General features: G+C 45.0%; 1 protein-coding gene across 1 annotated transcript in view; it reads left to right on the plus strand.

Annotated features, from left to right (window-relative positions):
* The window catches only part of CSMD2 (CUB and Sushi multiple domains 2), a 752,464-nt gene that overhangs the window by 636,242 nt on the left and 102,950 nt on the right, over positions 1-13,272 (plus strand). Inside the window, exons 44-46 of the mRNA XM_012554226.1 lie at positions 2,052-2,168; positions 5,849-6,058; positions 12,435-12,623. Of these exons, the coding sequence (XP_012409680.1) occupies positions 2,052-2,168; positions 5,849-6,058; positions 12,435-12,623 (516 nt within the window). The remainder of the gene's footprint in view (positions 1-2,051; positions 2,169-5,848; positions 6,059-12,434; positions 12,624-13,272) is intronic.

Below are 13,272 nucleotides of genomic sequence, written 5' to 3' on the forward strand. Positions count from 1 at the left end.
CGTGTTGTCCTCATTTTCCAAATAGGAAAACAAAGACTCTTGGGATTAAAAAGAGAAGGGCAGAGTCAGGAATGGAAACCCAAGTTTGCCTGATGCCCAATTGCAACGTGCAGCCCAGCGCTGACCTTGGAGTCGGAAGTGAGTCAGGAGAGTGTCACTTGGGCAAGATGGCATATCCCTCCTGTGACTTCACCAGGGGGCGGGGTCTGGTAGTCAGCCAGGCAGATCAGAAATATGACTGGTCGGCCCAGGTACTTTCCCCGATTATATGTTATGAAGGCCTCACCAAGGAAACCACTCATATTAACAGCAGCTATGGTTTACTGACATACTGTGTATGTCAGCCCCAGTTCCAGAGGAAATGCAGTTCTTTCTCATTTAACCCTCCTAACACACTACCACCATGAGGTTGATGCTGTTAGCAGCTCCATTTTACAGTTGGGAAAACTGAGGCTTGGAGGGTTTAGAATTTGCCCAAGGTCACACAGGAAGTGGAAGTATTGGGATTGTGACCCCGGCAGGCAGATGCCGAGCCCACACTCCGAAGCCCCACGCTGTTCCCCTTGTGCACAGGTCAGCTTGCCTAGGTTGCCCTCTCCCAGAGGGGCTTGCCTGAGCACTGCCAATGCCTCCACTCTGTTCCCTTTTCTGAGCTTTCCTGACTCACCAGTCCCTTTCTGCTCACACAGCCTTTTCCTTGAAAGATGTGAGAGAAAAGAACTGATGTCTACTGGTCAGGCTGCAGTATAACCCAGCCGTAAATACCCTTTGTCTCTGAAGTCACCTTGATTGGTGGTTCACATGTCCCAGCGGTTACCCCTTCTCAGCTTTGTGGTCGGCTCCCCATGGAATGCTAATCACAGTCACTCTGTATGAGCTTCCAGGAGGCCAAGGGTGAACCATGTCAGAGTTCTGAGGGTGGGTGCACAGTGGTAACCACCCACCCCATGGAATATATGTCGGCACAGGGTCTGCCACAGAGTGGGGCCTCAGTGCATGCAAGTCCTCTTCCCTGTTCCTTTTTCTTCAATCTTGGACAAGTTGATTGAGCAGTGAGGGGAGGGAGATTGTGGGGTTAGTGTATAGAATGGTCAGACTTCTCTTGGAGCAGGCCACTGTCACCTTTACTGTGTGTCCCCACTAAGGGATCTGACCTGAGAAGGGCAAGCTCTGGGTCAAGAGCCTGTAACTTGTGTTCACAGACCCTTGGGAAGTCTAAGAATGTGCTTCCCTTTCTGATATTTCCTACTCAATTTTGTTTGTGTTTGCAGTTTTTAGGGAGAGGAACTACAGATCCCTATGGATTCTTAAAGGGGTTTATGACTCAAGGAAGGTTAAAAACTGTTGCTCTACAGAAAAAGAAGGAGAGTCAGGAATTGGAGGAAGAAACAGATCGAGCATCTGGTTACCTTTATGAACAACTGCCTCCTTTGCCAAGAAACCAGAAGAACTGGCTGGTGCCAGCTACCATTACTAAACGTTTTGATCTAAGATTCTATAGACGAATCCTGATCAAAAGGGGGAAGAATGTGGAACAGATTTTCAAATTCTCAATGGAATTCAGACTTTCTGGAGCCATTGAGGCTGGATGAATCCTTGAAACCATTACCCCAAGATAATCTTTAAACTTTAAACCTTAAACCAAAACTAACCCCTGAAGTCTTCTTTGAACCAAAAAATAGCTTAGCTAGTTAGTAAAGTATGTCTGCCTTGAACATTGTGCTCTTTTAAAGAATTACCTATGTGAGATCAAATTGATAGCAACAACTCAAAGGGTTAGATGAGAAGCTTAGGAGGCAGTGAGTTTAAGTCAATGGTGACAGAACAGTTTAGAGAAGAATGGTGAGAATGTTTGCACAACTTGAAGAGTGTAATCAATGTCACTGAGTTGTACATGCAGAAATTGTTCAAATGGTGTATAACTGTATATTCTCACCAAAATTTAAAAAAAAAAAACAAAAGCTGTTGCTCTGAGAGAACTTCCTAAAGTTGGCATGGCCCTGTATTCTCCTTGATGGTGTCCTAACACTCTGTCACTGTCATTGTCACAGCGCAGTGTGGGGGAGCAGTGGAAGAGATGGAGGGGGTGATCCTGAGCCCAGGCTTCCCAGGCAACTACCCCAGCAACATGGACTGCTCCTGGAAGATAGCACTTCCCGTGGGTTTTGGTAAGTCTCCCCAACCCCTTAGAGACAGAGCCTTCTCACCCCAGACCCCAACCCCAAAACCCATTGCCATTGAGTTGATTCCGACTCATAGCAACCCTACAGGACAGAGTAGAACTGCCCCATAGAGTTTCCAAGGAGTGCCTGGTGGATTCGAACTGCTAGTCATAGCAGTTAACCATTACACTACCAGGGTTTCTGTCCGGACCACTAGGTTTAATTAAACCGTCTGCCACAGTCTCTCAGCATAACCTTAGCCAAGACAGTTGAGCTTTCTACCTCTCTGCTTCCTCATCTGCAAAATGAAGATAATCATATGTCTCTGTCTACCTCTTGTACAAGTGTGAGTATCAATTAAAAATAGTAGAGATGAAAGTCCTTTAGAAACATTTAATGTAAGGGGGAAAATATTAGGGTTGCCATGATTATTGTTTGAGTAGTGAGCTAAAAACCAAGAATATGGAATGAGAAATTACTAGAAGATGGTTAAAAAAGAAAAAAAAATGTATTTTACAGAGACTGGACCTCAAGTTGTGCCTTTAACTCCAAGATCAGATTTATCACCCCAATTAAATTGAGCCAAGGTCAATATGAAATTGAGTTTGCATTCTTCATATGCACATGCTAGCTGGCCTAGAGGTCGGGAGAGGTTTTGTTGGTGGTGATGGAGCCTGCCAAGCATGGGAAGGGAGGTGGAGAAGGTGGAGGGGGAGGAAGGACATTGATCTGGATACAAAATGTAATCACTGATGAATCATGCATTGTACACTGGGACTATAGTTTAACCCCAAATATCTCTTCTGAAGGGATAAAGGATTTGTGTTGACATCAAGCTGATGGACTGTGCATGTAGTTTACCTTGCCCGAGTTGCTGCTCTGCTCCTAGGAAAGAAGTGTCCCAAGGGGACTACTCAGGCCAGGGGGCTCCCAGTCTGATAGCCTTGGGAATGAAGACGGTCAACTTGTCCCTTATTATTCAGCCTGGAGTGGGTCTTCTGGCTAGAGATAGGGCTTCCGGGAGAAGGTGCTCCAACCCACCTTCTCTAAATCTGCTCTGAATGAGGGAAAGAGGTTGGTGACCCTCCAAAGGATGGAGTCTTATTTTTAGTACCTGCTTCTGAAGGAAACAAGGGACAAAGGATCAGGATGTAAAAATTATGATGACTGGCAGCTTTGGGAAACTCCAGATTTTGAGACATTGAGATAAAAAGACCTAGAAGACCAAAAGAACCTCAGCTGATAGAGAAAGAGAGAGGGCAACATCCAAAAGAAAGCAGAAGTTTAAAAGAGAAGTACAGCACTGTGCTCTGTAAATCCTGATGTTCAGCCGCCAGAGCTCTAAGTCCTGGGTGCTTATCCAGCCTCTGGGGAATAAGCATACTGCAGGGCCCAGTCTCAGGAGGCCAGGACTCCTTGATTCCAAGTGAATGTTGGATTCCAGTGAGGACCCTAATATAGCACCTGGTTTCAGTGTGCCTAAAGAGCCACCAAAGAGCCCTGGTGGTGCAGTGGTTAAGTGCTCAGCTGCTAACCCAAAGGTTGGCAGTTCAAACTCACCAGCCACTTCAGGGGAGAAAGATGTGGCAGTCTGCTTCCATAAAGATCACAGTTTTGGAAACCCTATGGGGCAGTTCTACTCTGTCCTATAGGGCCACTGTGTGTCAGAATTGACTCAATGGCAATGGGTATATATGTACGTATGTACATGTAAAGAGCCACTATGTTTACATGTTTCTGCCACTAGATGGTGGTCACAGTCCAGTTCTTTCCTCTCAGTTCAATTCAGAAATTCTTCAATCTTTATAAAGAGCCCCTTTGATGAATATGTGGAGCACTGACGGTACAGTGGTCACGAGGTCAGGCTGCTAACCAAAAGGTCAGCAGTTCAAATCCACCAGCTGCTCCTTGGAAACCCTATGGGGCAGTTCTGCTCTGTCTTGTAGGGTTGCTATGAGTCAGAATCAAGTCGACGGCAACGGGTTTGGTTTTGATGGATATACACCCTGTGTTCACTGGTGTGGGAAAGATGCTTAGACGGTGGAATGGAAAGCACTAGTTCCACAGATGACAGGTGCAGAGATGTTCACTGCAATATTATCTAATTTGGAAACAATCTACATGTTCATTAATAGGGGAGTGACTGAAGTGTGGTTGGATAATTCATAAGATGGAGTTAATTAATATTCAGTTAAAATGAACGAACTATATCCGTGCATGGCAACGTGACTAGACGTTGAAAACACGCTATCGAGTAAAAAAGAAATTTGCAAAACTGTACGTACAGTATAATATCATTTATTGTAAACATTTAAAACAAATAAACCAAAATATATGTATCTGAGAATCTAAAAACATGAGCTGGAAGGATAGCTTCCAAATTCATGAGAAAGATAGCCTCAGTGGAAGGAAGGAGGGAACGGGACAGGGCAGGGGATAAAGGGGGTTTAACATGACGTATATGTTGTCTTTATTTTGTTTTTTAAATAATCAGATGCAAAAGAAGTTACACATGTGCTCATTCTAAACAAATTAGAAAATACAGATGAGCAAATTTTAAAAATTAAAATCATTTATAATCCATCATGCAGAGATAATCACTAACTAAGAGCTTAGTCCTCCACCATTAGAATGTAACCCTCATGAAGACAAGGACTGTTGATCCCATTCATCCCTGTGCAATGCCTAGCACAGCCCAGGCTCATGGTAAATGCTTAGTAAATATTGTTAGTGAGTAAAATTAGAATTATATAGTACATACCGTTTTGCATTCTGATTTTCACAATTAATAATACGTTATGGACATTGTCCTATACTTTGTTAATATATTTCTTTAACATAACTTTTTATAGTAATCTAATTTTGATAAAAGCTATCAGTAAACAAATATTAATATTTGTACCTCCATACTCATACTCCAAAGAGTATGTTGTTGTTAGGTGCCATTGAGTCGGTTCCAACTCATAGAACAGAGTAGAACTGCCCCATAGGGTTTCCAAGAAGCCCCTGGTGGATTCAAACTGCCAACCTTTTGGTTAGCAGCCATAGCTCTTAACCACTGCACCACCAGGGCTCCCAAAGAGTATATTAATGTGTAAGCTAAAGGCTTAACTAGATCCATTTCACCTCTCAGGTTGTCAGGAGATCTTGATTAGCCCAGTAAGATTCTAAAGAATAACCTTCTCTTTGCTTCTTCATGGCACAGATGAGACAATGTATATTTCTAAGTCTTATATTTCTAAATTATCTCAAGTATTCTAGAAAATTCCATCACTAAAGGTCATGTCTTTTGATGGATTGCGGGGTGGTGTTATTTTTAAATAAAAAGTTTATTTTAGCAAAGCTATCTTTATACCGATATTAGAAATATGAATCACAAAGTAAGTCAAGTGTTGGCCCTGAACTTTGTTTTCAATAAAATAAATGGGTTTGGGCTAGAGCTCTGAAATGACTAATGCCTTTACTTTTGAATGAATAATGTACTTTTAAGTTTATTCCTGCCTGAAGACAAGAGATTGACTGGATCAGCATCTCCCAGTGTGTGTTCTGGGAACGCTGATTCAGTGGGAGGGACAGGTGGGTGCTCAGAGCATTAGGGGCTCTGGCAGGAAATGCTTTCATGGGCGGCACATTTGAAGCAGTCCTGTATTGCCTTTGATACCATCTTGCTTCTGTCTCGCTCCCAGGAGCTCACATCCAGTTCCTAAACTTCTCCACCGAGCCCAACCATGATTTCCTAGAAATCCGGAACGGCCCCTACGAGACCAGCCGCATGATGGGGAGATTCAGTGGAAGCGAGCTTCCCAGCTCCCTGCTCTCCACGTCCCATGAGACCACCGTGTATTTCCACAGTGACCACTCCCAAAACCGGCCAGGATTCAAGCTGGAATATCAGGGTGAGGACAAGTGCCCATTTGCTCCTCTGGATGTCCCCATTTCTTACCTACAATCACCCATCTTCCCAGCCTTCCGTGTGAGAGCAAGAGAGGCTTCAGGAAGGGTTGGGGGTGAGGGGACAGACCTGTGCAGTGAGGCTTCCCTTTGGTAGCAGATCTCTTCATACCCCTGTTTTACAAGCTTAAATTCTCACATGGCCTTTGTCAGGGTGGCTGGCCCAACAGCATCCGCCGTACACCTCTGCACAAAGCCGACAGCAAACAGCTTTCACTGGGCAAGTGGCCCATCTGTTCCCTCTCAGGCATCCCCTGAGTGTCTGGCCAGCCACCTGCCCTCAGGCTTAATTACTCCCTCTGGGTCTTCCCCTGTGTGTCAGGCCCAGTTATGCTCACAAGGCTCCTCCGACGATGGAGGATTCTGGTAACAGTCCCCGGAGTGCCCACTGAGTCTTGTGCAATGAGATGGGCTCATTGACTACTACTGAGGGTTCTCCTGTACGAGGCCCAACCACACTCACTGCGGCTCTACCTTACTGAGGTAAAATCTTGTGACAGGCCCCACTCCTCCTGGTGCGTTTTCCCTGAAAGAGCCCCATCAACTCTGACTCAGTCAAGCTTCGCTGTGTGACGGGCTGTCCTGCGTGGTTGTGAGAATTATGTACAACCTTTGTATGCAACTGTACACAATGGCTCTGACTCGGTCCAGCTTCTTTCTCCGGTGCTTCCCCCGTGTGACTGACTGAACTATTTGTTCTAACCTCTCTTCCCAGCATAATAGGAAATTTTTCCATAGTTTTAGATTTTTTTCCCCAATACTAGCACAAGCTTGTAAAAAAATTAAAACATTACAGACGTTTTTGTGAGCACATCATAGAAAGTCAGAATTTTCCCATAATCCCATCTCCACCCCCAGTACACCCCACCCCATTCAGAGATACTGACTATTAACAATTTGGTATACATAGTCAATTCTTGTTACTCGCGGTAGTTACGTTCAGTAAAGTTACCGTTAACACTGAATTAGCAAATGCTGAACCATTGCTCCAAAGTGCAACACAGGGTTAGGTTCCGTGAGCTTCCGATAGCGACATTTTCATCAACCAATCAGTACCTGAGCTTGTTTTATGTGTGTTTCTGATTAAACAGATCTTATTTAATATAAGTTGGTTTGTTAACATTAAACTCATGGCAGAACACTGTAACTCACACCTGAATGAAGCTTATCTAGCACACGTATTTTGTCCGTAAGGCACATCACAGCCTTCTTGTGCTCAGGAACCCTAGACAGCGCTTCAGCACTATGCTTGGGGCCATTTTAAACAGTGACTTCACCAACAAAAAATACGGAAGTATGAAAACCGTGACGCTGAGCACACCACTAAAAGGACACTTGTTTACAGTATGAGCTGAAAGAAGACAGAGAGCTGCCCAGTTAGACCTCAGCTAGGAATATTGGACAACTCAAAATTTGTGCCACTCTGCACACGTTTGGCCGTAAAAGCACCACATGTATTGATTTTGGGGTTACAAATAAATTTTAACAAGTAGGCACATTTGCAAATATGAAGTTCACAAACAATGAGGATCAACTGTATTTCCCCATTTTTTTCTGTGCATATGTTGATGTAGCTTTATTATTATATTTTTACCCAAAATTGGATACTATACACATTTTTTGCAACTTGCTTCTTAAAGTTAATTCTTAATTACAAAAACAATTCACAAATATGGTCACCTTGTTAAAATAAAAAAAGAAAGTGATTAAAACATTACAGCTAAGGATAAAGCTCTCTTTGTCTACAGCCTCCAAACCCAGGATTATTCCCCAGAAGGAGCCACCATTATTTTGGTGTGATCTTTCCAGATCTTTTTCCATACATCCACATCCACAGGTTGTACGTACCTGTGAAAAATATGTCATGTTTTATGAATTTTTTTAATTGTATTTTCTATATAAAGAGTACCATACTATACATAATGTTCTGAAACTTATCTTTTTATTCTGGAGAGAATATGGCTTGGAGCTCCTTTCTTGACAGAGAGGAATACTGACTATTCGGGCTTGTCATTTAGGGAAATCCTTACAGGGTGTTTCTGCTCAGTGGGTGCAGTTGGACCAGTTATACAGGCGATGATGCCTGCTCAGAGTGCTTGAGTCTAGCTTGGAGGAAACTTCAGCGAGAGTGGATGAGTGGTTAGCCTGCAGGGAAGCCTCAGTAGGAGTTGGGCCTCTCACACCAGTGAAGCTTCAGGGGAGAGGCCGTGCCTATCACCCAGAGAGTCCTGCTTAGTTGGTGGAAATGAAGCTGCTACACCCAGGGAGCCTCAGTGTGCGTGTGCACCTGTCACAGAAGCCAACCTTAACTAAGAGCACCTGTGGGACACACGCACCCTCAGCTGGAAGCATGGGGCCTGTAAAACGGGTGGTAGTCTGTCACAGGTGAGACTTGGACCTAGTACTTGGTCAGTATTCCTCTCTGAGACAGACACAGCTCCTCCCCCAAAGGCTTCCCCGGTGGTAGACCCGAGGGCTCTGCCTGAAGCTTCTCCTCACCCTTGTGAGAAGAATATCTGCTTTCGGGTCCACCCACATGGGCTGTGCCTGCCTTTATCCCTGTGATGGGCACAGCTCTGCCCACTAAGTCCATGTAGTGGGACTAGCCCTCTCAACTGCAATTCCTGCATGATAAGCCCACTTGTCCTTGTGAAGGCTGTCCTATGGCAAGCTCAGATCTCCACCGACTCCTCCTCTGTAGAAGAGACCTAACTACTCCCACAGAGCCCTGACCTGGGGCTCAGACACACCCACACTCTCTGAGCCTTTGGCTTTGGGAAGTACTACTTAAGGCTTCCCCTGCATGAGGGGCCCAGGGATCCCTCTGAAGAACAACAGGCCAGCACTCTCAGATAATGTTCCTCTCTGTGCGGTGCCTGTTACTCCCACTGAGGCTTCATGTGTATAAGCCAGTAACCCAGTCCTCCTCCTGAGGATTTCCCCTGTGTAGGGGGGTTGGACGGGGGCTGGGAGTTCTGAATGTACCTTCAGAAGTCCATCACCTCCACCAGCTACCTGTATGAGAAGCCCAACTACAGCCCCTTGAGTTTCCATTCTGTGATGGGTCCACCTCCCCTCACTTAGATGATCCCATTGAGGTCACAGGCCTGGCTACTCCCTCTGTGCTGCCCCTGTGCAGCAGTCCTGTATTTGTTTCCTGAGGCTACTACAACAAATTACCACAAACCGGTGGCTTAAAACAGAATTTTTTTCCCTCACAGTTCTGGAGGCCATAAGTTCAAAATCAAGGTGTCAGCAGGGTTGGTTTCTTCTGGAGGCTCTGAGGAAGAACCCGTTTGGTGCCTTTCTCCTAGCTTCTGTTGGTTGCTGACAATCACTGGCACTCCTTGGCTTGGAGACACATCACTACAATCACTGCCTCTGTCTTCACCTCGTCTTCTCCTCTGTGTCCTCTTCCCCTGTCTGTGTCTTCTCTTATAAGGACACATGTTATTGGATTTAGGGCCCACCCAGGTAATCCAGGATGATCTTATCTCAATATTGTTAACTTAATTATATCTACAAAACTGCTTTTTTCAAATAAGGTCACATTCACAGGTTCCAGGAGGATATATTTTTTAGGGGGCTGCCCTTCAACCCACTATAATTTCTAATGACTTCTGGAGAGTTCCACTTGGTGTCAGATCAGCTGTTCCTCCTCAGACTTGAGCTTGGCTTCCATCCCCTTTATAATGATCCCAACCTCAGGTACTAAATTGTCAACTAGTGTCAGAGGCCCAAGTACTCCCACTGAGGCCTCCCAATTTGTGATAGGCCAGATAATTCTCCTGAACCAGTAGGCCTACATTCTCCACTTACATCTTTCCTAGCTCTATGGGATTGTACCTTGTGAAACAAGCTCGAACCACTCACCTCAGGATTTTCCTTTATGGAAAGACCCAGCTTCGTGAAAGAGCTGCCTGTCCCCACTGAGGCGCTTTCTATCAAGCAGGCCCAGCTCCTCAACTTTCTTTGGAAGAGATCCAACTCCTTACTCTTTCCCAAGATTCCACTGATTGAACACTCTGAACTTCCTAGTCTGTGGTTTTCTTTCTTCTTTTCCTGTGGTTTTCTTTTCCCTTCTTCATGCAAACGTTCTCACAGAATCTTTAGTGACAGTATAAGCTACCCCTACCAAGGCCTCCCAGTCTGCTGGGCATAACTTATTTCACCAGAACTTCTCAGGAGGATGGTGTTTATAAAGAAACAAAATGACTAAGACATATAATTGTTCTAAAATGTTAAGTATATCATTCTTATTTTTAATTATGGCATCTCCCTTTGGGAAAAAAACCAGCTACTCTCACTGAGGAGCCCTTCTCTGGGAAAGTTAATGAGTCCTCCTCTTAGGATTTATTTCTGTTCTATAGGACCAACCTCTCTCTGTGAAGCTTCTTCTGGTGGAAGAGGCTCTGAGATTTTTCTCAACATAAAAGCAACTGAGGTACTCTCACTAAAGTGTCTCTTTTTGAAAAGCCCAGCTCCTTCCACTCAAGACAATTTGTATGAGAGAGACACAGCTACTCTCATTAAGGCTGCTCCTGGCTTTTAACACATGCGTGGAGCCCTGGTGGCACAGTGGTTAAGAGTTTGGCTGCTAACCAAGAGGTTGGCAGTTTGAATCCACCAGCCACTCCTTGGAAACCCTATGAGGCAGTTCTACTCTGTCCTATAGGGTCACTACGAGTCAGAATCAACTCATCAGCAGTGGGTAGTCTTTTTAGGTACTTCACTGTCTTTGGGGCCACATGTTCTCCCTGAAGCTTCTCTTTAGAGTAAAGCCCATCCCACATCCATTTACCCTGTGTTACCTGTGTAACAGGTGCACTGCTTCTACTAAAGCTTTCATCTCTGAAATCTCCCAAACCCAAGCTGCTGCCATCTCTCCTTTGGCTGACCAGTCCAACCACTCCCACTACAGCTTCTAGCATTTTAGTGCGCCCAGTTAACCTGATGATTTCAAGTGAAACCTACCCAGTTCTTCCCACTGAGAATTCTCTGTACAATATTGAGTGGAAACACAACACATCCAACATGCATCCACTTTTCATGGAGGATTCACTTGAAATCTGCTACTCTCACTGAGAATTTCCACTCTAGGAAAGTTCCTTGTGTTCCCACTGCCAATTTCCTGGGTAGGGTGGGCCCAGTGACTGCCACAAAGGCCATTCTTTGCCCTGGGGACCCAGATAATTGAAGACTTTGCTCTGTGGCACATGCTCAACAATCCCTTGCTTTTTTTGACGGGCCCCCGCTACTTCCACTAAGTTGTCTTCTTTTGAGTAAGGCCCACCCATTCCCATGGAAGCAGCTTTCCTGCCATTTTGAGGGACTTGCCTTGCATGACAGTCTCCCATTCCTTTTAGCCCAGCTCTTCCCTCTGAAAAGTTTCTCCCCTTGCCATAGGGTTGGCCTGCTCCCACCGAGGTTTCTTCCTTCCCAATAGCTTCTAATTTCTAGGAATCAGAAAGACGCCACTTATATCCTCACCCCACTGCTTCCTGTTTGTGATCATAATAATTGTTGAGATGGTTAAATGAGATAAGCAAGATGAAAGAACCTGGGTGGATACTTGGCCCCATGTAGGTGCTCAATAAAGAATGTTTTAATCTAGCAGTGTCTTCCTTGAGCCTCCTTTCCCATGGGTATAATAATAAACCCCAAAACCCATCTTTGTCATCAAATCAGTTCTGACTCATTGTAATCGCATATGATTTGCATAGCAGAATAGGACTGCTCCATAGGGTTTTCTTGGCTGTAATCTTAATGGGGTCTTAATGAAAGCAGATTGTGCCACTATGGACCTGGATGTAATATTGTTTTTGTTGGCTGCCATTGAGTCAGTTCCAACTCATAGTGAGCCCATGTGTGCAGAGTAGAACTGCTCCATAGGGTTTTCAAAGCTGTGACCTTTCAGAAGCAGATTGTCAGCCAGATCTTCCAAGGCACCTCTGAATGGGTTCAAACAGCTAACCTTTCAACTAGTAGTTGAGCACTTAATCATTTGCACCATCCAGGATTCCACTGGCTATAATAATAGATAACATTTATTGAGCTCTTACCATGTGCCAGCACTGTGCAGAGAGCTGTGCATGTATTAATTATCTTACTTAATCCTCACAATCACCATTTTATATATAAGAAAACTGAGATATAGAGAAGTTAAATAACTTTTCCGGCTGACAGTTAGTAACCAAGGTCCATCTGAGTCCAAGTCTTGGTACTTCACCACTGTGATAAGTCTCTGCTGCTTCTATGTTCTGGTTGTAGAAAAAAATATTCAGAGAGAATACAGTGACTTTCTCTCCTCATTGTTTCCAGCCTATGAACTCCAAGAGTGCCCAGACCCAGAACCCTTTGCCAATGGCATTGTGAGGGGAGCTGGCTACAACGTTGGACAGTCAGTGACCTTTGAGTGCCTCCCAGGATATCAACTGATTGGCCACCCTGTCCTCACATGTCAACATGGCACCAACCGGAACTGGGACCACCCCCTGCCCAGGTGTGAAGGTATGTCCCTCCCTCATCCCTGGTGATTCTTCCTAGGGGTTAGGAAGAATAATCCAGAGCAGTCCCACATTCCACCTTCCTGTTCCATGGGGTTGCCCATGCTGGACGTTCCAGGCAGACCTTATCTATCCTGTTCTTTTATGAATGGGACCCAGCCTAGCCAGGAGAGAATGTCCTGGGTATGGCGCTCTCTGGGCCAGTGCTAAGAAGGATCTAGAAGAGAGTAGGCCCATCCCTAAGGAGGCACAGCCAACGGGAAGACATACCCAGTCTTTGGGAAGATCCAGCCTCATGGGCTATAAATGTCCCCAGTTGGAAGGGAAAATTTTGCATGATGGTGTTGAAGTTAATCATAGCACCTTCCCAAAGGAAGAAGAGAATGATACATCTTTCCAGGAAACCTCTTGCTCCCCTCTTCACCTCCCCCCCTCACTTGTTCTCTCTGCCCTACAAGTGCCCGAGAGATCCGAGTTGATCATATCAGGGAGCTGGAGGTAGCACTTTTCCTGGGTCTTCATCCTTAACCAGAACCTGTGTGGAAAAGAACCAAGAGATCTGTGCTGCTTCTACCCCTGTATGCATACCTCAGTTCCATTTTCCTTCCTTTTTCACTCTTGGGTCCCAGTTTTTTCTATGGAAGAGAAGCTGA

The sequence above is a fragment of the Trichechus manatus genome, unplaced genomic scaffold (assembly GCF_000243295.1).
Source record: "Trichechus manatus latirostris isolate Lorelei unplaced genomic scaffold, TriManLat1.0 scaffold00015, whole genome shotgun sequence".
NCBI lineage: Eukaryota > Metazoa > Chordata > Mammalia > Sirenia > Trichechidae > Trichechus > Trichechus manatus.